This window comes from Aspergillus foveolatus (genome assembly GCF_047715535.1).
Source record: "Aspergillus foveolatus strain CBS 279.81 unplaced genomic scaffold BDW70scaffold_28, whole genome shotgun sequence".
NCBI lineage: Eukaryota > Fungi > Ascomycota > Eurotiomycetes > Eurotiales > Aspergillaceae > Aspergillus > Aspergillus foveolatus.
In genome coordinates this window covers 243,152-267,981 of record NW_027396092.1, presented here as the reverse complement: position 1 = coordinate 267,981, position 24,830 = coordinate 243,152, and the positions used below count along the sequence as shown (strand labels likewise).

General features: G+C 51.1%; 12 protein-coding genes across 12 annotated transcripts; 5 read left to right on the top strand and 7 right to left on the bottom strand.

The window, feature by feature from the left end:
* Positions 1-1,135: 1,135 nt before the first annotated feature.
* Positions 1,136-1,521, top strand: BDW70DRAFT_160573 (uncharacterized protein; the record flags this gene model as incomplete). Its single annotated transcript, XM_073740865.1, has 3 exons — positions 1,136-1,210; positions 1,263-1,318; positions 1,368-1,521. 3 exons carry the CDS (start codon positions 1,136-1,138, stop codon positions 1,519-1,521), a joined length of 285 nt encoding a protein of 94 aa, XP_073595458.1.
* Positions 1,522-1,606: 85 nt separating this feature from the next.
* BDW70DRAFT_160572 (uncharacterized protein) lies at positions 1,607-3,144 on the bottom strand (the record flags this gene model as incomplete). The annotated part of the gene is made up of 3 exons (XM_073740864.1): positions 1,607-2,831; positions 2,883-2,928; positions 2,988-3,144. The coding sequence occupies 3 exons, from the start codon at positions 3,142-3,144 to the stop codon at positions 1,607-1,609; spliced, it is 1,428 nt and encodes a 475-aa protein (XP_073595457.1).
* A 92-nt stretch (positions 3,145-3,236) lies between these two features.
* Positions 3,237-4,112, bottom strand: BDW70DRAFT_137489 (transcription initiation factor IIA subunit gamma). Its single transcript, XM_073737047.1, has 3 exons — positions 4,045-4,112; positions 3,832-3,979; positions 3,237-3,721 (listed from the first exon to the last, which is right to left on the bottom strand). Exons 1-3 carry the CDS (start codon positions 4,083-4,085, stop codon positions 3,575-3,577), a joined length of 336 nt encoding a protein of 111 aa, XP_073595456.1. The 5' UTR covers positions 4,086-4,112; the 3' UTR covers positions 3,237-3,574.
* An 869-nt stretch (positions 4,113-4,981) lies between these two features.
* Positions 4,982-7,474, bottom strand: BDW70DRAFT_59378 (hexokinase family protein). Its single transcript, XM_073744357.1, has 3 exons — positions 7,468-7,474; positions 6,303-7,269; positions 4,982-6,228 (listed from the first exon to the last, which is right to left on the bottom strand). Exons 2-3 carry the CDS (start codon positions 6,932-6,934, stop codon positions 5,013-5,015), a joined length of 1,848 nt encoding a protein of 615 aa, XP_073595455.1. The 5' UTR covers positions 6,935-7,269; positions 7,468-7,474; the 3' UTR covers positions 4,982-5,012.
* Positions 7,030-7,951, bottom strand: BDW70DRAFT_59371 (uncharacterized protein). The gene is made up of 2 exons (XM_073744356.1): positions 7,570-7,951; positions 7,030-7,269 (listed from the first exon to the last, which is right to left on the bottom strand). Exons 1-2 carry the CDS (start codon positions 7,816-7,818, stop codon positions 7,126-7,128), a joined length of 393 nt encoding a protein of 130 aa, XP_073595454.1. The 5' UTR covers positions 7,819-7,951; the 3' UTR covers positions 7,030-7,125.
* A 1,424-nt stretch (positions 7,952-9,375) lies between these two features.
* BDW70DRAFT_160569 (ankyrin repeat domain-containing protein) lies at positions 9,376-10,773 on the top strand (the record flags this gene model as incomplete). The annotated part of the gene is made up of 2 exons (XM_073740863.1): positions 9,376-10,132; positions 10,187-10,773. The coding sequence occupies 2 exons, from the start codon at positions 9,376-9,378 to the stop codon at positions 10,771-10,773; spliced, it is 1,344 nt and encodes a 447-aa protein (XP_073595453.1).
* A 645-nt stretch (positions 10,774-11,418) lies between these two features.
* Positions 11,419-12,370, top strand: BDW70DRAFT_160568 (GILT family protein; the record flags this gene model as incomplete). Its single annotated transcript, XM_073740862.1, has 2 exons — positions 11,419-11,813; positions 11,866-12,370. 2 exons carry the CDS (start codon positions 11,419-11,421, stop codon positions 12,368-12,370), a joined length of 900 nt encoding a protein of 299 aa, XP_073595452.1.
* Positions 12,371-13,154: 784 nt separating this feature from the next.
* On the top strand, positions 13,155-14,194 carry BDW70DRAFT_160567 (uncharacterized protein; the record flags this gene model as incomplete). Its single annotated transcript, XM_073740861.1, has 2 exons — positions 13,155-13,554; positions 13,611-14,194. 2 exons carry the CDS (start codon positions 13,155-13,157, stop codon positions 14,192-14,194), a joined length of 984 nt encoding a protein of 327 aa, XP_073595451.1.
* Positions 14,195-14,424: 230 nt separating this feature from the next.
* On the top strand, positions 14,425-16,525 carry BDW70DRAFT_59350 (putative MFS transporter). The gene is made up of 4 exons (XM_073744355.1): positions 14,425-14,968; positions 15,014-15,669; positions 15,720-15,787; positions 15,843-16,525. The coding sequence occupies exons 1-4, from the start codon at positions 14,632-14,634 to the stop codon at positions 16,444-16,446; spliced, it is 1,665 nt and encodes a 554-aa protein (XP_073595450.1). The 5' UTR covers positions 14,425-14,631; the 3' UTR covers positions 16,447-16,525.
* A 17-nt stretch (positions 16,526-16,542) lies between these two features.
* BDW70DRAFT_137484 (putative short chain dehydrogenase/oxidoreductase) lies at positions 16,543-17,938 on the bottom strand. Its single transcript, XM_073737046.1, has 2 exons — positions 17,481-17,938; positions 16,543-17,420 (listed from the first exon to the last, which is right to left on the bottom strand). Exons 1-2 carry the CDS (start codon positions 17,812-17,814, stop codon positions 16,741-16,743), a joined length of 1,014 nt encoding a protein of 337 aa, XP_073595449.1. The 5' UTR covers positions 17,815-17,938; the 3' UTR covers positions 16,543-16,740.
* A 1,460-nt stretch (positions 17,939-19,398) lies between these two features.
* Positions 19,399-22,140, bottom strand: BDW70DRAFT_59334 (putative gamma-tubulin complex component GCP4). Its single transcript, XM_073744354.1, has 2 exons — positions 21,858-22,140; positions 19,399-21,800 (listed from the first exon to the last, which is right to left on the bottom strand). Exon 2 carries the CDS (start codon positions 21,783-21,785, stop codon positions 19,467-19,469), a length of 2,319 nt encoding a protein of 772 aa, XP_073595448.1. The 5' UTR covers positions 21,786-21,800; positions 21,858-22,140; the 3' UTR covers positions 19,399-19,466.
* Positions 22,141-22,263: 123 nt separating this feature from the next.
* BDW70DRAFT_168523 (GMC family oxidoreductase) lies at positions 22,264-24,335 on the bottom strand. Its single transcript, XM_073742488.1, has 3 exons — positions 23,846-24,335; positions 22,571-23,785; positions 22,264-22,523 (listed from the first exon to the last, which is right to left on the bottom strand). The coding sequence occupies exons 1-3, from the start codon at positions 24,186-24,188 to the stop codon at positions 22,309-22,311; spliced, it is 1,773 nt and encodes a 590-aa protein (XP_073595447.1). The 5' UTR covers positions 24,189-24,335; the 3' UTR covers positions 22,264-22,308.
* Positions 24,336-24,830: the final 495 nt, after the last annotated feature.

Here is a 24,830-nt window from a genome sequence, read left to right as displayed (position 1 = left end):
GAACGCCCAGGATCCGTTATCTACGTCTTCATCCAACGTATGTTCTTACTGATACTCGGTAGCAGAGCTAAGTCCAGCAAGGTCCAAAACGGCTCGGCCAAACCGGTGGATGGATGTAGATTGCAGGACACCACTCGAGAGGAGGCGTGAACTGCTGCTTTCCGAGACAGGTCGAAGATATATAAAATGAATAAAAAGACGATCTTCAGATCGAATAATTTGATAATCGCACAACTTCCTTTGACAGATCGGGATTTGGAGCCAGAGCATTCTTCGGGCGTTGAAAAATCGCAGAAATACTCGCGTATGGATGGGTACGGATGGGAACCTTAAAAGAGTTCACCCGGCTACCCAGTGCCAACGCATCCATTTCTCGGCAAGATTTTGATTTGGTCCCTTCCGCTGCCAGCAAATAGCGATGCGTACCTCCCGCTGATGATATGCAAGGGAACAGGGACAGGTGGCTGTCGCTGGAACAAACGCTGCGCGACGGTTTCTCTGTACAACATTTCTAGCCTAACCGGTGCTGGCGAGGCCGAGTGAATCATAATTAGATTACCGTTTTTTGATCCTAAATTCGGCGTTGTTTGTCCGTCTTTGTGAGCTTGTAATCGCCCTTTCGCGCCCGAGATTATGGTCCTTGTCTCACAGGACCAAAGGAAGGATTTTCAAAGGAAGGAATGTGCTGTCGAAATGCCAGATAGCTAGGAGCGAGCGCATACCTAGCTCCGTGCCACAAAATTGCCGATCTGCCTAGATCTGCACGAAGACAATGAATGGCAGATACATCTTGTCGCGCCTCAGGCCCATTACGCGTGGAAGATTCATCCAGTATATAACTTCCAGGTTCCTGGCACCTGAATTTTTTCTCTCTCCCGTAAGCTCTACTTCGGCAATCAGTCTTTCGTTTAGTTCTGCCTTTTGGTTCTTCTGGCGTTGTTTCTTAGTCTTTCGTTTGAAATCATATCTCATCGTCCAATAGAACAGCTTTGCATCACATACGTTCGCTCTTGTTTCGAACTTCCAGATAAACTGTATCGATCCGTTTGTATATAGTGATCGATCGCTCACAAACCTTCATCTCTCGTTCGACATAGAAAGGCAAACAGCATAAGCCAACCCGTTATCCAGCGTCATGGACTGCTTCAGGCAACTATACCGTTTCATTAAAGCCCCGTTTATACGCCAACAACACCGAATTTTCGAAATTGTGAGTCGATAACACAGTTTCGCTGATCATAAGACTGACATATGGTGGTCAGGGCCCCCCAACAGATTTCCGAAAGGAAGAACTACCATCCTGCTTCACCGACGATGAGTACGTATCCTCTGTTCGTTTATGCAAATCGACTCTGACAACCTCGCAGTGCAGTTACGCTACACAGCCGCACCGCATTTGATAAAGAAGCCATAGTAAAGGCAGCCGAAGAGGAACCCTCGAAGCGAGATAAGATCAGAACTCATGTTCGGAGGCTGAGCGTCAAAATGTCGCGGCCGCAGCAGCTTATTGAGACTGAGTGAGGTATACGCGGCAATATCCATCGGTGTGGAAGTGTTGTAGACAAGACGTCAGGAAGCAAAGTCCATCTGCTTGTCACGTTGATAATCAAATCAGAAACGTTGGTACTTCATTGAGTCGTGACTTTTTCGACGTCGTGTCCTTATCCCTGAATTTCTTCTGTTTAGAGTTGATATATAGAGGGTTTTGACTTTCAGAATGTATACGAGGCTTGCGCGGCTCGGGGAGCTCGTCAAATTCATCAGAGACTAAGTCAGAGACTAAGTCAGAGACTAAGCCCCTTTTACCTTGCGTAGTGTTCGGTGTAATACTCTCTGGATTCGTAGCCTCTAGCTTTTCTTTAATCCCGCCCCGGCTATTTTGGCCGCCGGGGAGCACCGAGGAAGACGAGCAATGCAGCGAGTTCGAGCTTGCCGTAAAATGCTCGTCAGAATCATCAAAAACGAATCTCCTTCTGGCCTGTGTAGCATATAAGCTGTCCCTCGGTCTTGTAGTCTGTTCCTTTTTAACTTCGGCCTGCCGATTCTCGCTGGGACTGCGTATCGAAGAGGGAAGGCGTGGCAGTTCCGAGATCGATGTGTCCTTCTTTTGCTTAGACACCGGAGGCTGGCGCTCGCCAACATCATCGAGGCATGTCTCACTCGGAGGACCAGTCGATTTCGAGAATTGTACCGCAGCGGACATGCGCCGCGGCCCCAAGATAGACGGGGTGCTGCTGCTTCTCGCAGCCGCCAGACTTACCTGGCTCACCCCAGCATCCAGATCGTCGTCGTCATCAGTAGTTTCATCCGTAATCGCAGGCTCCTTCCGGCCCCTCCCAGCAAAGATACCATCATCGGGGCCATCGACCACTGCAGAGTCGCTGCCCAGTCTAGAAGATCGCGGAAACTCCGCTGCCGCCCTCGTCGAAGGCCTAGACTTTTGCAATCCAGCCAACGACCTCACCTTCCTCGGACGAAACATGAAATCCTGCAAACGTGTCCCAGCCCACGAGACGTCCATCTCGGGATCATCACCTGGGTCTCCGTCGCGTGCCAACTGCTTCCCCAAGACCGCATCCAGCCCATCCTGCTGTCTTGCCTCGAGCTCATCCGCGGCATACCTCTTCTTCAGCTCCACGTTCATCGGCGTGACCCCGCTGGTAGGTCTTGCGATATCTGTGATCGTGTCTGCGTTGCGGACTTTCGCTTCTTTTTTGCGACGCACGTATTCAGCGTAATGTAGATGTCGCGTAAAAGTTTGTGCGACAGTGTAGAATTCGTCTTCAACCATTATGTAGATGTCGTCTTCATGGAGACCTTCACGGATAAACCTAACTGTTACGTTAGTATTGCGTTGAGCAATTCAGCGTGAGGCTGCATACTCTTCCGATGGGCAGCGATGGATCGGTGACGATGGAGGACTGGGAGCTATAAAACGTGTGTCAGTGGGATACATTTGGAACACAATCGGCAGTGCCTCGACTTACATGACCTAAAAAAGTCTTTCCTAGAAGCAAAGTCCTTCTTCGTCGGTGTTTCATCTCTCACACGAGGACTTGAAGTGCGCTTTATCGCTGGAGCTGGTAAGTCTGGTTCACGTTTCACCTTTTCCCCGCCAGTGAGCCAAGGAAGTGTCCTAGGCATGATGATTTTTTTGGTTTGAACGTAGAGACAGAGCGAGAGCGCTCGATCATGATCGTTGAAAGTGGGCGGGTTAGGATGTAGATGATAGTGATGGAGAACTGAACGCGAAATAAGTACTTAGCTCGCGTACAAGGCGCGGCAATCTAAGGTTTTGCCCCACGCTCCGCATTCGGGGACAGCCTAGATTTTTGGAGGGCCAAATGCCAGAAGTAAAAAACAGCATTGTTTACGCAAGAACGATAAACGCAGCTGGAAACCTCTAGTTTCTTGGGTATCTGTCCTCTAAAAAAGATAAAGAAAATGCAATCGAACAGCACACCAAACGCCGATAGAATTGACCGCATGCCCATAAAGCCAAGAACGCAACACTTGAAAGGTAAAGAACGCCCCATTACATATGTCCAATCGTAGATCTTCAAACCCACGGTTCTCAAGCCTCACCAGGTCTCTTGCTGTTGCAGCTCACGATTTTCACTTTGTCCGCGCTGATGGTTTGCTGATTATCCAGCTTGAAGTTGACGTCTTTGATTAAGAAGGTCCACACTTCGTCGCAGAATCGATATGTATCGAGGTGACCCTACACATATTGAAAAATCATCAGCATCCAATTACCCATATGAACGCAACGCCGGGGGAATCAAGATAGGCTTGCGCGAGCATGTCAAGGAAGGGGAGTGTATGGTGTACCTTAAAAGTCAGACGAGTGCGGACCTTATCCGCAAGAACTTCGGTAATAACGCGGTCAAATGTGGAGAGAATCTTCATGGCGAGCTGCGGCTCAATGCGACCTTCGTTGATCAAGTCATCAAGAGTATCTGTCAGCGACAGGCCAAGACTAATGTTGAAAGCACAGCGGTCAGCAACAGTACAGTAGACCATTCAAATAGGGATGCAAATTACCTGCTTCCCCGGTAAAGTTCGTAGTAAGCTTGAGCGCTCATATTGAAGGTGTTGTTGGGCGACGATGAGGCTGAAAGGTGGTTGAATGAGAGATGGTTGATGACTCCGATAAGATGTGGAGATGGGCCTCTGACACGTGACTAACTATGGGTAGCAAAGTCACTGGCCTCTCTACTCAAGGAATTACGTCAAGCGCATAATTATAAGGCGCACTGACAGCCCGCTTGAAACCAATGAGTTGAAAACAATCAAGTCAATTCAAAAATGCAGAGCCTAGTACAATCATCAATGAGGATAAAAGCCTTATCGAAATCTTGGTCACCATCTATCCCTGCAAGATCTATATCTTCAACATCCCAGCTGTACTCTGAATCCAGGACAAGTATGTGAATAAATCAACGCCTCCCATATTTTCCACTAATAGAGCAGATAAACCAGCGTCAGAAGGCGAACAGTCAAAGGAAACATCGAAGCCGCATCCTACATCGGAACACCATCAACCGCGACCAGAAGCCAAAACTGTCGCTCAAGCAGATGAAGAGCTACGCCAACGGCTCGAGGAGGTGTCTGGCGAAGGTGGCGCGGCAGGCTTAGAGTATGAGGATGGCAAGCCTCAAACTATGAAGCGAAGTGTTCGAAACAATATGTTCCGTTACATATAAATAATGATAATCATTTACTGTCGGTTGTCATCTGTCCCCATCGTCACTCAGAAGATCAAACGATGTCACGCTCATGATAATTGTATGACATGAATATGCAGGCTCATGTCTTGCAGGCGGGGTCTCGGCCCTTTCCTATCCAGATCAGATATATGCGCTCCCTTGTAAACAGCCGGGGGAGCGGAATGGATACATCAAACGGCGGCCACTGGGGGGTTATTTTCGTCGCCTCTGCACAGTGCTGAAGCACGTTCGTAAGCTTTAGCGACTTCTTGCTGATCGGTAAGTTCAATGCGAGTAGTGAGATCAACGATTTCCGACCATCCCTGCGAGAACACCGGCGCCAATAACACCGCCGTCCGATGCTTCACGCAAAAAGACCGACTTCCCGCTCTTCTGAGGCCCAGTACGCATAATAAGCCGGTCGATAGTCTGCTGGCACATCTCTTTGAAGTTGGGGTAGTGCTGAATTATGCCACCAGTGCAGGCGACGACAAGCTCCTCTGGACCAGACTGCCAATCCGCAGGTGTAGGCGAAATTATAGGAACTATCGGCCCCCGGAATCCATTTGAAGGTGACCCTTCAGATTTGAGCTGAGCGGAAAGGGTCGTGATGCTGTCGCGCTGGGGCGAAGCAGCATGCGAGCCTTGCGGTGAGCCCTGAGGGCTGTCCAACCTTAATTCTATCTCTCCTGCGCATGCTAATAGACCGACGACTGCAGCAGCTACTAACCCTGCTGATCGCCTTTGTACAGTTCGGGCGACTTTTCGTAAGACTCCTGCAGATGTAGCATCCCACTGCCACGTATCACTTGGTGGAGGTAATGAGTGAGCCAGCTCAACTGTGAGTTCTTCGTCTGAGCGGGCACGCGCAACCTTGTCGGATATGTAAGACGTCGTCAAGGCGTATCCTTGAGTAAGTGTCGCAGGTAATGCAGCCTTAGACACTCCAGCAACGTTGATCATGTAGTCGGTAAAAATAAGCCGGATAAGTTCCCCAATATATCTACCGCCCGTCATATACTCGAATGGTTGAAAACCCGGGCGTGCACTGCTTGCATCCAATTCAGCATCCCACTTGGTGATTATGTTCAGCTCCTTAAGTGGAGGCAAGACACCATATATCGTCCATTCGGTGTTGACTATGATACCCGAGGTTTCAGGATCGCTCCGCCTCACATGCTTTACCTTGTCTTCATGTAAGGCGCTGAGCTTCATTGGTATTGTAGCATTGCACCCCGTGCCTACAATGAGACCCATGGCAACGCGGCTGTTGGGTAGAGATTTCACCGCATATGCAAGTGATGCGAGAGTGGCTACCGCGTCGTTGGTAATGGCAGAAATCTTCAGCTTCGGCAAAGCATAAAGCTTCCGACGTTTCGTTGATGGCTGGTCCTCATCATCAGGGCGTCTCGTGTGTCTTTCGTAACCACTGAGTAGTATATTTCGAAGATTGAGATCCGACGTAATGGCGAACCCTTTGCCCATCGGCATGAGTGTAGCTTCAGCAAGAGATTCTTGCCTGCAACTTGTTAGCAGTGTAACAATTGCCTTGCGAGACGTTTGAGCACCCGAAAGCTATGCGAGGCCACTTACATCATCGGGAAACTGAAGGTAATGCCCATCTCCAGCTCTTCAGGGACTGTATTTTTCGTAGCATCCGAACTTAGGCTCTCAGCCACTACCTCCGCAATACAATCCCCGATCCACGCAAAAAGATCCTCTGCTTTGTCCATCTTCAAATGCTCCTGGATTGGCCATGCCTTCTCGAGGGTCCTCTTCACGCGCTGTGTCTGTGCCTTCTTGAGTGGCCGCTCAGACGCGGATGTGCAAGCCATATCCGGGTCTGCCGTATCGCCGAGTAGTTCAATAAAGGCGACTCGTAGATTACTCCCGCCGACATCAATGGCTAGGTAACGGCCAGTCTCCAGGCCGCTGGGTAGCTTCGAAACGGGGGTGGGGAGGAACTGCTGGTCTGATTCTAAGGCTAGCTTTCGGTATACGTTTGACAGTCGACGGGCCAGCTTATATAGCACAGCTTCATCAAGACAGAGCGGAGACAAGAACTCGTCAACTTTTCGCTGGTGTTCCAAGCACGCCCTTACGGAAGGGTCCATCTCCGCATCATCCTCCTCATGCTCCTCATCGTCTTCAATAGGGTCATCATGAATAATCACATGCTCTTCCACGGTGTGCAGCCTTGAACGCGCTGGATCCACCGAAGCCATTATTGTGGTGAAGCCGGGCAGTGCCCGCAAGAAACGATGCGGGGTGCAGAGACAGGAGGTGCTTCGGCGGGCCTCCGTGCGACTCACGGGCTGAGGTTGCTCCGAGGTTGCAGTTCCGGACCTGTGAACGTGCAATGCGCAGGCGACGGATTGCGGGCTGGTATTCGGGTATATATGTGCTCCCCCGCAGATTATCTCTCAAGGGCGAGTGGCAGTGGTCGACTGATCTTAGCGGTAGTGTTTGTGTCCCGGCAGGGAGGGAGGGGAGATCTTCGAGTCGGAACCGTGGGAACGGATCCTCGAGGGAGGCGGCAGTCTGGAGGTCTGCAAGAACACTACAAATGGTTAGACTCGACGTTACAGCGAATGTCAATGCAAGACGCGTGTTTGCAGCAGCATGAGGAAGGAGGATAGCACAACGGTGACAATCATCATGCAGGAAGCCAGAGCGCGCGGAGAAGGAAAGTCCAGTTCGGCCTGGGAGAGAACAAGGGCAGGCCGCCCTGCACCTCTCACAATATGTTTGCACTTACCCCAACGATGATGGTGGCAAGAAGGAAGGTGGTACACCGGGTGAAATGGAGGAGGAAATTTGCGAAAAGGGCAGCAATCACGTATTATAGGGAGAGCCAAACGTTAAAAAAGCCACAGGGCCAGCCAGCGACCATCCCCACCATTCGGAGGACGAGAGAGAGGATAGGGCAGCAAAAAGAAAGCAACGAAATGGAAAGAGGCCGCGGAGGCCCTGGTTGAAAAGCAAAGAAAGAGAAAATGAGTGAAAGAGATGAGTAGAGCATGATTTGATGCAATGGAATGCGACCATCAACCAGGCGATGTGACGCTGCTCCCGGTCGGCTGGATGCCTGCGAGTCTGGGACAACCATCACTGGAGGCTACAGTACATCCCAAATTGTGCTGCACCTGTGAATATCGCCGTAGTAGTGCCGTTGCATTCTTTAGGAGAACAAGGCCCGGAGTTTCCCCATTTGCTCCGCTGAAGTCTTACGTAGCCACGGAGCAGTAGTGCACCTAGTCCTAGTCTATATCTCAGTAGTAGTACTCCGTATTCTGGAGACTCCACTCCAACTTGACTACCTGGGTACTTGTACCTGGACATGTCCAGACTAACTGCGAACAGTTGGTGATACGACTGGTGAGAACAGTGTACTACTATTTCCATCATCTTCTTCGAAATCGCCCAAGGTCGCTACGATCATACCTATCATACTGTCGCTGACTCACTGAAGCCAGGAAGCTATCTGCCATGTGGTAGCTAGCTAGCTGGTGGGGCCGGGTCAGAACAGGCCAACTGTGACCCCCCTCTCGGAGTCGTGACAAGAACTATATTTAATATATCACTGCTTCGTACGGGTGCCGGCTTGAAGGTCACCCAATCCAGAAACTCTCTCCCTAGACCCTGATTCGTCCAGGGTCTGGGTGGATCGATCGGTGAGTCCAGAGTGGTGGGATGCGTCTCCTGCCTCGTACCTACTAAGTACTCCGGAGTAGTCTCAGCAGCTGTGCAGACTCTAGCACAATACGAGCCTGGCTGACCCGCCTGGACTCGTGCTTCGAGAGAGCAAAGTCTCCGCGAGGTGAAGACCTTATCAGGTCACAGTGTTTCCTCTGAGCCTTCAGCCACACTTTTTGCAATAGTCAACTGACCCCGCAGGTGACTGTCGGCTTGGCCGGATCCCGCGCGTCGTGACAATTGTCAACTGCAACAATATGGATGGACGTTGGAAGGTGGATCACCGCAGGACTGACGCGCAATTGATTGTCAGATCTCGGGAAAATGAGGAATGGTTAGCGGTCGACGCTCGAGCCAGGCGCTGCACTCACAGTAAGCCTCACTCAAGCTTGAAACTCTGTGAATGTGTCATAGCACGCCCTCCGAAGTCGGAGCTGGGGATCTTGCCTTTTTAGCGAGCCGCCATGGTAGTTTATCAATCTCTCGACCCTGGACTGTCGAGTGTTGCATTTTTCCGCCGGCCCATTACCCAAGAAAAGGAAAACGCGCTCAAGCTATGAAGATAGTCACCGACGACTATATAGATGTATCCCATCATGTGAGGAGAGCCCAGCTAACAGGTCGATGTAACTCTGCCTGCGGGATGCCATGGAGTTCCTCCACCGGGGGATTGACGCCACCTCTCTGTGTTTGAGCCCAAGAGGATGTTGAGCGGAAGCTATCAGTTGAGACGGAGTTCCTAGGCTAAAAGTAGAGTGGCCCAGGATCGTTTCAAGTTGGGGGAAAACTGGATGTATGGTCAGCCTGGGACTTGTTGCGACTCTGCGACTCTGCGACTCTGCGACTCGATTACAGACCTGCGACGGTCTAGAGCGCCCGGCCTGAGGCACCTAGCGCGAGCATTTCATGATCTTATAGGCCTAGTTGGTAAGCATGTTTCCAACATGAAATTAAACCGATCACCTCAACAATGTACAAACAACCTCACCCTCCACGACAGTCCACGCCCCCGGGATGGACCAAAGTTTCATTGTCTGATTGGCTGTCAAGCTGGCGAGCGCAGGATCCAGCATTGAGACGAGCCCATGTCGCCAGGCTTGTCGGCACTCTATCAGCGCCTGACAATTCACCGCATGTTCAGCAGGCGATGAAGGAGCAGGCTTTTCAAACCCTTGAAATGTTATCAAAGTCAGACCCGGTGGCATATGACCAATGGCTGCCTATTGCAATCCGTCGGCGCCAGTGGCAATTTGAAAAGATCCTAGCGGAGAGGCAGGAAAGATCCATCGAAGAAACTCATGCACGGGAGACTGGGCATCAGCCTCCCCGGGATCAGCAACAGATGGCTGCAATGGGCCAGGGCTTCCGTTATGAAGATATTCCTCTCATAGATCCAACTGACCTAGCCTTTATCACTGAGAAACCCCAGTTTCTTGGACCACCACCTGTCTACTACAACGCCTTCGAATCCGCCTGTCGTAAGGGCCCTCTTGCGACCGTACAGTCCACCCTATCCTCTGAAGCCTGCACACCTACCCCTGCTTTTCTCCATCACGGTCTTTGCCTCGCTTTGAAAGCAGGCAACCCTGACGTTGCGCGCTATCTTCTGGCTTCCGGTGCCCCTATTATTCGGAGAACGCCGGAACATATACTCTCCTCCCCGTTAGAAGCGCAGATCCCACTCTTTGAGCTTCTCTTCGAGCATGGCTGGACACCGAACACTCCTGGTGAGTCAAAACATACCCACGCATCGAGCTTTCACGGTTAATAAAATCCCCAAGGCATGTATGGCGCTGTCCTACTACCGTCTATCATGAATAACCACACCCTCCTCGAGTGGTTTCTGGCCCATGGAGCAAACCCTAATCTGGGCCAGCAGCAGGAACATCGTTTCGACGGCTCCACCACTAACTCGTGCAGCGCACTTGAGAAAGCGGTTTATCGAGGAGATGTTAAGGCTGTGCGTATGCTCCTGGACGCCGGCGCCGCGATCCACAACGGCTTCCCTCTGCATACAGCTGCTGGAGCTCGTCCACCCGATTGGAATCCACGCAATAGCTATCAGACCCTTAGCAAAGACTTCGACAGAAGTAGGATTCCGGTCATGGCGCTACTTGTAGAACGCGGAGCCGATGTCAATCAATATCAGGGGCCCCAGAGGGGAAACCAAGTGCCCAATTATGCCATTGTTGAGGCTGTCATGGCGGGTGCAGTAGAGCGAGTTAGGTGGCTCCTCGAAAATGGAGCAGATCCCACAGTGAGAGGGTCTTGGGGGAGCGCCGCAGAGTGTGCGGCCAAGATAGGTAGCCAAGAGATGAAGTCGGCGGTTGAGGCAGGCTTAGCTTCGAGAAAGTGGGTGGACAAATGAGTACCGTAGGCGCTTGTAAGCGGCAGCAATTAATTCAGCGGTTCAGTAAAGGTACCTTGGAAGGTAGCAGTATGCGACTCCTCATCCTTTCAGGGCAGGTGCTTTTGATTCCGTGGTGTTTCGTCTGTGCATTGCCGATTTTGAGAGCCCTTAGCAGCCGTACTACCCTGCGCTGTGACCGAGAATGGACTATCAGACGTAATCCGGTAATGCTTTCCGCTGTGCCTTTTATTTTGAGCTAAACCCCGTTCTTCTTGGCTGTTAATCGGCGCCGATGATGCAGGATTCGATAGGCGAGCCTGGCAGTAAGCGCTGTAGAGGTCTGCGAAACGGTGTACCTGCGGCGAACTCGCACAAATCAAGCTCTTGTTGGTGGAAAATAATCAGGATGACCAAGCGCCACTGTTGGAACCGTTCTCGGCCACTTCTATACAGCTGATGTGTAGACCCGGAGTGCTGGTTTCGTGTTTGGGCGCCAAATTCTGGTGCAGTGGGTCTCGGCGTGCGGTCATCCCCTTCCCCCACAGGAGACCAAACTCGACTCCAGACTCCAGACCTCACGGTCGATCATCGATATCGACCCATCATCGCATCTCTCCCCTTGATTGTCCACCACATCGAACGAACGCTTGCTCTTCGCTTATTATGGAGAAGCTGGCAGGGGATCTAGATTGCAGAGACCACCTCCCTGTCTCTACCGTCCCAAGCAGCCGCCAGCGCCGTCGCGTTTCTCCGCGACTAATCGGCCTCCTCGGGGTCATTTCATGCCTTTGGCTGACTCTCCACTGGCTCCCCATCCACCAGCTTACGCTCAGAATACCGTCATGTCATCATCATACTCGACCTCCGATTGGCGAGCACTTGTTCGATGGCGAGAAGGTCGCTACAGATCCGGCACCTGCGGACTCCGAACGGGTACCATTGGAGGCTCATATCATGAGTAAATGTCCTGATGCGCGGGACTGCATACGGGAGCTCGTTGTGCCGACTATGGAGAAGGTTAGCGACAAGGTGGACTTTGAGCTTTCGTTCATCGCAACGTAGGTTGACTTTTATAGCTTTCGGTACGAGGAGGACTAACCCAGTGAGCAGTGTATCGAATAAATCTTCGGATGTTGAGTGCATGCACGGTCCCGGAGAATGTATTGGCGACATGCTTATGCTCTGCGCTGCGAATATTCCCTTTAGACCAGAGGACGGCCCCGCTCAGGACCGGACACCCACCGTTAGGTATCTTGGGTTTGCGACCTGCCTCATCAGCTCGTATCAAGATATCCCAGACAGGACGCTGGTCGAACAATGCGCGTTGGAACACGGTATTGACTTTGATGCTCTAAATGACTGCGTCAGCCAGCAAGATGACAACCCGAACAAATCTACCCAGGACGGTCCGTTGAGCGGTGTTCGTCTCCTTCGGGAGAGCGCTCGTCATAGCGCGGAGCTCGGTGTGAAGACGAGTTGCACCGTTCGTCTCGATGACACCATATGGTGTGTCCGAGATGGCGGGGTCTGGAAAGACTGCGCGAAGGATGGTGAGGGTAGTAAAGTGCCGGTATTAGTTGACGAAATTGAGAAGCTCTGGGAACAGAGAAACTGAGTCTTTAAAAAATTTCTGGTTCCTGGGTACAGTATGGGCTATGATTAGGCTGATGAACTTTTCATGAAGTGTTAATGACATTAATGTGGCTGACTATGTTCGGCATATGTATAATTATAGGACAAAGATGCCGACATGTCATGGTGAATTGCACGTCTTTATTTTGGATCTAATGAGAATGCATAAATTTATCCTGCCTCCCTCATTGTTATTGACGGGTCTTCCGCAGTCAAACACTTACCATGGCACTGTCTTGAGCCAGTGACCAAAACCTTCAAGAGTTGAGCCTTCTTACTTTGAACGTCCACATGGACGAGTCCTGCCTTGCCAAACTTGCTGTACCGCTGATGAGCCCAAGTGCTTGAATCATGGTCTACAAGCTTTAACATACTCACAACCTCGCTAGAGGTATGAACTCCTAGCAAGTTAATCCCAGTACTTCTAGCGCTTGAGACATTAATGCTGCACGCTTCCCTCTCAGTTATGAATTTTGCCCAGCAGAAGTTCTTCATGCTGGATATGAGCTCTGCTGCTGAGCAAAGTGTCACTGAGCTATAAAGTTTCCTCACGACAACAGGCTGTGATAGATACTGCAATGACTGTTACGTGAATAGCAACACAAATGTGTTGCTTTGTTCCCCAGCACAAACGCCCTCTTTCATTATGAGAATCTACATCAACCAAACCATTTGATGTAGAAATTTCCCATTCTCTGGAATCCTATCCCGTACCTTTACCTCTCATAAACCAGTATCCATTTAGTCTACTCCCACTTGCAGTCGACATGCCCCCAGCTGGCACCCTCCATCGCAGTGACCGTGCCAGAGGCGACGGTCCGCAGAAGAAAGTCGACGACCTGGTCCGCAGGTACCGTAGGCGCAGCAATCCCAGCTCTGTTCTGCTTGAAATTCTCAACGACCCGGAATATTACGCCGTTATCGTGGGTGCTCTGCGCCGCCAGGCCTCGCTTTCCAAGTGCCGCTCGCAGGAGTTCGAGGATTGCCAGGTGACAATCTATGATAGAGCGCTGCTCATCCTTTCAAACTACGGAGAGTGTGCGACTGACCCTGGTGCGCTGGAGCTTTACATAACTGAGTTTCTTGGAGTTGTCCCGATTGCACCCGTCGCGGATGGCATAAAGGCTGTCTCCAGAATCGTCGATCTACAGCATGTTTTGAGCAAGGGTATGTTTGTGGTTTCTCTCCAGGCTGCGGTGACCACCTACTAATAACTTCTGCAGTGACAGCAACCCACGGAGAGAGAGAAGAAGGTACTGCAGCCGCCGTCCCCAGCCAGGAATTCAAGCGAGAGCGCGAAGGATCCTCTTCCCCCTTCAACATCGATGTCGAGTACTCACGCCACTTCCCCAATTCGCCTGCTTACGATCAGGACAACCCCATACCTACCGCAACCCTCGGCCCGATAGGACAAGCGTGCAAGCCTGATGTCCGCGTGGCGCGTCTCTTAGATGTTTACCACCAGGCCAAGGAGGACTACTTTAACACAAAAGCGAGAGAAGGGGTAGACAGTCTCAGCGCCGTCCGCTTCCTCCGCGACTCGGCTGAGAACACCCTTCGCTACCTTCATGCCAACGGCATGTCTGACAGCTTCTATGTTCCTGACCTGGAACAGACCTTTGCCATTGCAAGGGACAAGACAGCCCAGCTTCTAGGGGGTCGTAAGCGCCACTTTGACGAGGGCCCAGACAACTGGGCTAAGGGTCATCGTGTTGAGAATAACAGGGGCAAGAAACATACTGAGAGCAAAGGCAATAAGCGAGCTCGTCGCATTATTGACTCCTACCGTCCCCAGGTTGGTCGCTGAGGACAGGGGCGTTTTCGACAACTCACAACGAACCCGTTGCTAATCGTCGCTATAGCGCATGAGGACCAAGATCTCGTGTACTTCGGTTTTGTTCTTCGCTCTTTTCTACCCTAGTACTTGCGGATTTCTGCTCATGTTGTTGCTTTTACGTGTGGGAGTAGTTAATTGGGTGAATTACTAATGTGTAGATCAGAACATGATTGGCTCAAAGTTGGCGCAAGGCGCTATCACGAGAATCGCACTCGTGGCCAGGGAGTCGATTCATGTGCCGCCTCCCCGAAGCTTGAGGCGCCCTATTTCTTTCTTTTATCGCTCTTCGTCTGCCCTTGTGCTCTGTCTGTTCTATTTTCCTTCCTTCCTGTTTTTCCTTTCTCTAGTTATCTCGTGCAATGAGTCATGGGCCTTTAGCTTGCGTACGCATACCAACTCTTCTCTAAATGGCGTCTTTTCGGTCCTTGGCGGGGCCAGCTTCCATCTCATCAACATCGAATGACCAATATACCCCGGTGTCTGATGGATCCGTGGATGAGCAGTCAAGACATGGCCGAAATAGTTCGTTGAAGCTTCAGACTGATTTTGGCACCGTTCGAGATCACTTTTCTGAAGATGATGCCGACGAGTACAATTACAACGACGAGGCGCAGCCGAAATTCTATCGTCCCCGCCTGCCGAAGTATACAGCTGTAGAGGAGCAGCAGGTAGTAAAGAAGTTTGACCGCAGGCTCGTTCCATTCCTCGCCCTTCTTTATCTGCTGTCTTTCCTAGACCGTTCAAGTGGGTTAACCGTACACTTGTCTGAATAAGTCTAACGTTATTCAGATATCGGAAACGCAAAGATTGCCGGTCTTGAAGAAGACCTGAATTTGTCTTCATCACAGTACGAATGGCTCTTGACGGCCTTCTATATCACCTACATTCTTTTTGAGTGGATGACCCTGCTATACCGCGTATTTCCAGCACATGTCTATATATCGCTCTGCGTTTTTGGATGGGGCCTCGTAGCGTCCCTGCAGTCGCTTGCAACGTCCTTTGGAACAATGGTGTTCCTGCGCGCCATGCTAGGGATCACAGAAGCAGCATTCGGTCCAGGCGTTCCGTTTTATCTGTCTCTATTCTACAAACGCGAGGAGCTCGCCTTTCGAAACGCATTGTTCATTTCCGCCGCCCCGTTGGCTTCGTCGTTCGCTAGCAGTCTGGCGTGGCTGATTGTGAAATCCAGTAGCGATGGGCCTATTGCACCATGGCGCACATTGTTTCTGGTGGAGGGGTTCCCCAGCGTCATTGTCGCTGTTTTTGCCTGGTACATGATTCCTGACTCACCGGGAACTTCGGCGTTCCTTGAGCCCCGGCAACGGATGGTGGCTCAGCTGCGGATGGGAAACGGTGCTAAACCTGAGTATCATGGCCATGGTAGGAGGTTCAACTGGGGTGAGGTCGGAAAGACTCTATCTGATCCCAAGTCCTATATTACAGCTGTATGTCCATCCTCAACCTGTTAAGATCTGTACTGTACTAACAAATGCAGTTCATGTTTTTCAGCTGCAACGTGGCCTTCAGCTCCATGCCCGTCTTCCTGCCCACCATTTTGCATGAGTACGCGTGATTCCATTCTCTTGAACAAAATATTCAAATGTCTAACAAACCGCAGCATGGGCTACACCTCTCAAACCTCGCAAGCTCTCAGCGCCCCGCCATACCTAATTGCCTTCATCACTGTACTCGCAACAGCCTACCTTTCCGACCGCACCCGCACCCGCAGCCCGTATCTAATAACACATGCCCTCATCTCGGCGATATCCTACGTAACCATCGCGCTAACCGGCTCTTTCCATGCCTCCCTCTCACCCTCACTTCACACTGCAATCCGGTATATCTGCGTTTACCCCGCAACAGCAGGCTTCTTTTCGGCCATCACGCTGATCATTACATGGAGCATGGACAATCGTGTAGAGCAAGAGGGCAAAGGTGCGAGTGTGGCGATTCTCAATGTCATTGGACAATGTGGGCCATTGCTGGGCACGAGGCTCTATCCTGCTGAAGATGGACCGTGGTATGTTAGGGGAATGGCGGTCTGCGCGGGGTTTATGGCTTTTGTTGCAATTCTCGCGGCGGTTTTGAGGGGAATTTTGAAGAGGGCAAACGAGAGGATGGCGGACGGTGAGAGGGAGAGCGATGGGACGGATAGGGAGCGGGAGGTGCTGATCCTGGGCAGTGGAGAGCAAAGGAGGGAATTGTTTACGTATATTATATAGACGGATTGGCTTGCTGTCTATATTCCCTTGATACCGTGGATATAGTCCTCGACATGAATCAGATCTTGAATTAGACAAAATAGATGGATTACTATTTTACACTGTAATGCAACCAAAACCCCTGTATGTGCCCGGGCTGAACAGACAAACGAATCTCCAGGAAACAACGCTCATTCAAACGCTTAGTAAGTGATACCAAGACCATCCCATGTTAGTAAGCAGACGAGACGATGCCATATGATATGGTACATTATTTTCAAGCCAAAGCCCATGCAAACCGAATAGGATAGAAAATCACCAAGCCGTATGCCCTCCATCAATCAGCATTGTACTCCCTGTCATAAAACTCGAGGCATCACTTAACGCAAACAGTGCCGCACCCCTAAACTCCTCGGGCGTCGCCAGTCGTCCCAGCATATTCTCAGCCTCCCAAACTGCCCTCGCGGCCGGCTCCTTCTGGAAGACCATCTCAACCATCGGCGTGACAATGTGCCCAGGACACAAGGAGTTTACCCTAATGCCATGCCTCCCCCACTCCATCGCCAAATTGCGAGCAAGCTGTACAACTGCCGCCTTGCTCGAGTTATAAACCGGACTCGTCATCCCCTTGTTGGCGATAAGGCCGGACATGGAAGCCACGAGCAGGATGGAGCCCTTTTGCTGGTAGTTGAACATCTGGCGCGCAGCGGCGGTGGCGCTATGGAAGACGCCGTTGTAGTTGATGTCCATGACCTCGTGGAGTTTCTCAGGGCTGTGGGAAAGAGCGGGTTCCAGATGGTTTATGCCTGCTGCGGCGATGAGACCGTCGAGGCGGGAATTTTCAGCGGCAATCTTTGCAAAGATGCTGTTTGTTTCAGCAGCGTTGCGCACGTCAATGCGATGGTAGTGCAGGCTGCCACCGTAGGCGGATTCGGCGTGGGATCTGGCGGCCTCAAAGTCTGGATGTGGGCTTTGAAGACGGTCGAGGCAATATACTTTTCGTCTCGTTAGAATTCTCTCCTCTTATGTACTTAGAGGATAGAGGGAATGCTCACCTTTAGCTCCGGCTTCAAGGAGCGCTTCGGCCATAGCGAGACCGAGACCCCGTCCGCCCCCGGTGATGGCGTAGACGCGGCCTTCGAGGTCGAATTCGCGGAACCGCGGCTTAGAGCCTGGGTTCTTGATATCGGGCGCACGCGCTTGAATGTGGTTGGTGTCTTGTGGCGTCTGTTGTTTTGTTGTTGTTTTGTAGGTGAAGCGGGAGACAGCGTAGGGAGAGCGAACGCGAGACCATGATGATGACGCTAACGCTGGTGCTGATATTGACATATAAGGTCGGGCTGAGAGCGACGAGCGCAGTGGGAGTGTGCGGGAGAGTGTGCTGCGCATTGTGTCGTAGGTTGTTGTGGAAGTATGTATGTGATGGCGTTGAGATAGGTAGGGCTAAGTATGAAAACGGGGTGAGAAAGAGTCAAGATATCAGAAAGTGCTTGCTTGCTTGCTTGCGCAACACAGTCAATTTATTCTTAAGTCTCAAGAGTGATCAAGATAATAACAGTAAAAGACAATTCTGAATATCCAGGTCCCTCCATCCCTTGAGGGCAAGCAGGTTTATATCCTTGAGCGAGCCGCAAACGTAAGCCCTCTGCAATTCACCATCCTACTCCAAATGTTCCAAACGAGTCCCAAATGGGTAATAATAAAAAGAAAATAAATAAAAGGAAGCAGGAATAAAAGAAAATAAAAATGAAATAAATTTCTAGAAGCCCGCGTGACTGACCTCGACCAACAATTGCAGATTTTCCTTCATCGTGAAGTCAATCGTCGATAATCCTAGTTGGCGACCAGCCTAGTGGCCATGGAACGCCGCCCAGATCTTAGACGCCTCCCTCCCGGCCCGCGAGTCGTGGGATTCAGATCGCCGCAGGTGACCAGTTGTGGAGAAAAGTAAAAGGATGAAAAGGACGAACTGCGCTGGAATACTGGGGAACTGTGGCCAGGGGGACAGCGGTGAATGGGCGACCAAAGGGCCTCGAAGGGGCTGAAGGCAGGGAAAGCAGCTCAGGTGAGCATCGTGAGATTGGATGCTGGCGTCGCATTACCGAAGACGGCAGGCCAGGTGTCTGATCGGTCGGTCGAGACATCGCTGCCCAGTTGGCATGGTTCTAGTTCCACCAGGTATCAAACGGGTATCCCGAGATAGCCAGTACCGTACCTATGGGTACCTATGGGGAATTATCCAATATCGAGTTTTGACATATATGGGGTCTCTATTTTCAATTCTCAATCTTTGAGCTTGGCCAGCTTGTAAGCCACCATCTGGCCTGGGGTAGGGCTGATTTCTTGATTTCGAAAGATATCAACACTTCAGTATGTCACCGTTACCGTATGTCATCAATCTGGTGGGCAGATTTGGCTAGCTTCTGCCCGCGCTGGTAGGGATTGCTTCCAATGAGTCTTCTCGGCAGCGAGTGATTGTGTCATTCTTTAATCTGTCCAGAGCTTGTATCATCTGTCATGTCGAGTGGAGTCACGCAGCCTCCAAATCGGTGTTGCTTCCGTCCAACCAGGAAGGCGAGAGTTCTGAGCCCAAAGTGAACCTGCCTTAGTGAAAAATGTGATTGAACCCTTGTAGGCTTGGCAGGTCGGCTGTTGCATCATCTTGACTCTCTACTTCTAGCCACGACCTTGGAAAATGGCTTTGGCAGTTCTCAAGGGCCACTGGGATAATGTTCGGTTATCGCATTCATCGTCACCATGGATTTCAAGCCGAGTAAAAAAAGCTTCGCCGCCCACAGAAATCGCATCCCCGCGGCCTTCCCGAACGGATGTCTCGGATTGCCGCTTTGGGCAATCCGGTTTCCACTTCAGGTCAGCCAGAATGAGATAGGCAATATTCTAGAACTCTGCAGGGTATACTGGCAATTGTCCCATTACATGAATGATAATCGTCAGAAACTCCATGAAAATGCCTATCGTTAATCATGCCTAATCAATCTTCACCACCCATGCTTGCTTTGCCAGAAATGCTCCGTAAACTCCTAATTGCGCGCTGTCCCGAAGTCCAGCTTCATCAGCAGTCGGTCGACCCCTGCAGCCTTGCGCGGCCTAAACGAGCAGCCGTTTATATGACCGACCATCCAGCTCCCTGTGGTGTTCGCTGCTGGTTCGAACATCATCCGCCCCTCCTGTGTCCGACTGTCGTCGATATCCTGTAAGCGTGCAATGACCTCGTTGATTCCTCTCTCGGTGTCTGCTCGTGCCGCTCGAAGTGCGTTCCATACACCGCGCTCCTCGCTTGCGTAGTCTACCAATGCATCAACCACGCCCTCGTCGGACTCCAGATCCATATTGCGCTGAATACTCTCCAATCGGATCACAAGAGCGATAAAATGATCGATTCTGGCCAGCAGATCTCGAAGAGCTTTGGTGAAAGGTGCGTCGTTGAGAAAGAGTGACTGTACCATGGAATATAGGTACTGCCGATGGGCAGCTGTGAGGGCTTCTGGGTCGTGCCGTCTGCGGGCGGCGCCTGGCTCGTCCTCGGATTGCTCGCTCGTTGTAAGCCCGATTTGTCGTACCTTTGAAGAGGTTGCAGTTCCTGGTCGCGAGGTCGACGAGGGACTATCAGACACCCCTGCTTCTATCCAGTCCCTAAAATGCTGCCACGATTCATTGATGATTTCTCCTTGGAAATAACTCCCTATTTCCGATAGCACAAACAGGGACGCGCTGCTTGTCGCCCAGATAGCCCGCATCTTGCTAGTCCTTGCATTTTCGCGTTGCCGGCCCATCTGGAGTCTACTCTGCCCAAATCGGCTATTACTCCGGGGTGGACCCCAGGGCGATGGGTGGCTGCGACGTAGTGGCGAGTGTTTCCAGAGATCTCCCAAGCGAATTTGGGCTCGTCTGATACCCAACAGATACGAGTGCATTTTCGAATAGATTGAGATGTCGGACGCTGAAAGGAAGAGGTCTAGAGGAGGGCGCACCTGCACTGAAAGTGAAGTCGAGGTAGGAAAGAGAAGATCGTCAAAGGGGGTATTGGAGGTTTCCGTTACTGGGTCGGCAGCAGCGGCGCCTGAGAACCCCGGGTTCTGCCCGTGGTCTCTGGGCTTGAGAGATAGCCGAACAAGTTCCCTAGCAAGGTCAAGTTCATCATCGACAGGGTCTTCTTCGTTCTGTAAAGAGTACAACTCCCCCCAAGTCTTGGTCAGCGTGGTCGCCACGTCACCCTCCTTGATAACTAGGCCGTCGACACTATTCAATACATGCCTGGCGCTAGATGTCTCTGGACCTCGTTGGCGTTCTCGTAACCGGGCATCGGCATGCAATACAAGGGCTGTAGCAAATTCACCACGTTGTAAAAGTAAGAAATTGTGCAGGAGAGAAAGGATTTCCAGAATCTTAGGAAGAGGAAGTAGCTTGGAGAGAGTGCTCTGCGACAGAGATGTTCTGATGGAGTCAACGGTGTTAGACAACTCCGAGGCGGATATGGGTGACTTCAATCCAGCGAGGTGACTGATGTGTTCGCTCTGAAGTGTAACCGGTGATGTTAAAAGTCCGTCGGGTGTATGTCCGCTAGGACCCCTTTTAGCACGCATAAGGTTCAAGGTTTTTCCTATGAACAAAATCGACGCTGCGGTATGCGACGAAACAAATTGAGGAATTAGCTGTGTATGGATGGTAAACTGAACGGTTGAAACAGGTCCTTCATTCTCCTTCGTGTCGGCTTCTTGAATGAAAAAATCACCCTTCCCAAGAATAGGAAGGTTGCCATACAGCAGCCATGTAGATAGCTGCCTCATCCATGCGGTTTCCGCAGCGCCGATCAGATCAAGTACTATCTCCTCGATGTCGATATATCCGGTGTGCGACTCCCTCCGAAGATGGTCAATCAAGCCAGCGCCTGTGCAGCTTTGAGTGTGTTCGTTCTTCGCAGTCGGTAATATGAAGCGCACAACCTCCCATAGCCACTCCAACCGTCGTGTCCACGGAGCGAACTCGCCGACAACCGTCGCTAACGGGACTATTCCGTAACCCCCAACATAACCACTATCCTCAACCAAAATGGCCTTCTCCACCTCTAGTATCTTCTTCTGGAACGCCCCGAGATGGTGACTTCGGATCGCAGTGGAAACGGCACGGCAGATGACAGAGGCATGGGTCGAACAAATCAAAGCCGTGTGGGCTTGAAGCCGGGCATGGAGACGGCTCAGACGGGCGAGAGAGGCAAGGAGGGCCTTTTCTGGGGGCGAAAGGAGCGGAAAAGATTCCTCAGAGACGGCATCTTCCTCTGTTTGGAAGCTAAAGAGAGACGACTGCTGACCGGAGAGCGATAGGAGGATCTCATGGAGCATCCTGGCTGAAGTTCCCTAAATACGACTAGGTTAGTTCGGAGCAGCGTCCGGCGTAGAGCTATCACGACTCACACTAAGCGGAATGGCTGATCTTTACTCTGCGCTGACCCACGGCGTTGCCAGTACAAAAGCCCACTTCCAAGGATCTCGAGTCGACACATGTAAAAGAGTCAAAAGAACAATTCCTATCAGACGGAGCTGTATTACCGGCGGCCGAACCTATCGGGTTACGACGCGTGAGATTATCCACAAGGGAGCGTGATAGGGAGCAATTGCTGCAGTCGAGAAGTGCGGAGTTGATTCATGGGCGACGGTGAAATATAGCCTTAGCTGTATTTTATAGGCGATTAGCGATCCAGCGACCCGGCGCCTCCACGTCCATGATCACAGACACATCTCTCGTCCCGAGCAGGAAACCGCGGTGCCAAGACTAAAAGATTACATAATTACTACTTGTAGCTCTTGTGTACATAACTTGCCTATACCTTTGCCGACCTCCCACTTCAACAACATAACGAGGATATTAGACAGTGTGCCTCTGCTTTATTAAATCTGAAGCCTTTTCAGCGACAGCATACAGAGTACTTTGTAAATGACCACAGAGCTGGAATGGCAGAACCGATGCATCAATCACACGGACATTCTTGGTCCCATACACTTTGAGCTCTGGACTGACAACTCCACCATTTTCCCGAGGAAGCATGCTAGCAGTACCGACTGGGTGATAATTAGGTCGGTCTACAGCCGGATTAGCGATATGCCGTTTTTGAACGAGTGGAACTTACAGTTCGCCAAAACCCAGTTGTTCCAAGTGGCGCTTGACGAATTTGGGGGAAGGACATCCAACCCCGGGGAAACCTCATCCCCTACAATATTGCTTAGCGGTACGGTACCGAAAGCCTTGCGGATGAACTGAGCCACATCAGCCTGAGCGGTGGCATCTTGCTCGAACATGAAGTAATTCGGGTTGATAGCGGGAGGCTGCGAAGCGTTCGTCGATCGAATATGGACGCTTCCTCTCGAAAAAGGCAGAAGCGGCCAGTATTCACTGGCGAACGACTCTCCACCTGGGGCGAAAACTATCTCAGCATACGGGACCTGGGATTTGAAGATCAAATCGTACTGGAGCTTGAAAGCAACCAGCAGATCGGATTCCTTAACAACACCGTTTGAGGCCTTCGATACGTTCCTTGCGTAGCTAGCAAGGTTGGCTTCGACAAATGCCGCCACTTCAGAAACTCTATCCCCATAGAGCTGGTTGACAGAGGGCAGAGCGGAAAATGTTGCCAGTCCGGTCAAGTAATCCTTACTTTCCCAAGTAAGAGCGTTGTTCGTTTGATCCTGCAAGTTCTCGCCCACGGTGGGAAGGTTGACCTTTACTGGTATGCCGTACTTACGAAGGATGTCTGGGTTTCCAACACCAGACAGCTCAAGAAGTGCTGGTGATCTTAGTGCTCCGGCCGACAGGATGACTTCTTTTGAGGCATAGATCTTCCCCACGCCCTGAGGACCAGTAACCTCAACTCCAATAGCACTGGCTTCGCCATGGGTGGTATTTGCCCAGATGATCCTGTTCGCTTGCGTGTTCGAGATGATGTTCAGGTTCGGGCGAGATTTGTACGGCCAGAAGTACGCTCTCGCAGCGTCCATGCGAACATTGGCCTCTCTGTCCACAGTATCAGGATGGACCGTAAACCCAACCATCTTGCCTCCTTCGGAATCGCGATTATAATGAACGCCCAGGTGTTCAAAGGTCTCGTTGAGGACATGAAAGACGCTGCTGTTGATCATTGCTGTGGGCCAACCCACTTTAACGGGACCGTTCTGCCCATGGTAGTCGGCGTCGTAACTGGCACCATGCGCAATTTGGTCTTGAGTGGGAACCTCGAATTCTTCAGATTTCTTGTAGTATGGGAAGAGGCTTTTCCAGTTCCAGCCTTTGTTTCCGACCAGTTCCCAGTTGTCGATTTGGACATCTTCAGCTCGAGTATAGGACATTCCTGCGGAAGGCTGAATTAAGCACATACCTTACGAATTGAGAAGATATGGTTGCAGCTTACCATTAATCGTGCTTGTACCACCGATAGCCTTTCCAGCGCGAATGATCTGTTTGAGGTCTCCAGCATATATCTGCTCCTCGGTTTGATACGCCCAGTCGATTTCAGTGTCAAACGCCAAGCTATAACCCTCAACATAAGTGACATTGAAATTATCGAGGACCGACCCTCCAGCTTCAATAACAGCCACAGTGACATTGCTCAATTCTGAGAGTCTGTTGGCGACAACTAGCCCACTCGTCCCTCCGCCGACAACGACGAAATCATACTCGAATGGCGAGCCGTAGTGGCTGTCTGCCGTAACTCCCAGAGAGAGAGCCCCAACAACAAAAAAGGTGATTAACATTGTCGGTTAGGTCGGAATTTGTCAGCAATCAATGGCAGACTGTCCTGCTACCAATGGACGTTGTGGACAAGGCAAAAGCCCTTTATACGGCTCATTATGTGCTCATATAGCTGTCGAACTCCGCAACCACGGATGGAGCTGTATAGCGACACTCGGGCTACCATCAACGCGCTTCAGTATGTGTGATCTGTCATGATTATGAAGCACTGGGACTACTATAAAAACGGGGCTGTTGGCTCCACGAAAACGGGCTGCTACTCTATGGAAGTGGATACTCTACAATCCCCTTAGCCAATCATGGGTATGAAGGACAAGACCCTGCCATGACTTTGATTCAGAAATCATTATCAAGCAAGATATAAGCGTGCGGGAATAGTAGGCCGCTTAGAAATCTCGGGCCGAGAATACTTTTTTGTAAAGATGCCCAAGCCTTCCGGTCTCGGAACGTAGTCGGCATGCCGATTGCAGAAAATGATACATTCGAGGTGAAAACCCCCAAGGTTCCATCCGTTTCGGCTTGAGTGTCTGGCAAGTGCTTTAGAATTGTCGTTTTGTCACGTTCGGCTTTGCGGATTGCCTAACAATATACATGAGAAATCACTCTATACTTTACCTCCATTCCCAACGCCTGTTTCGTTCTCA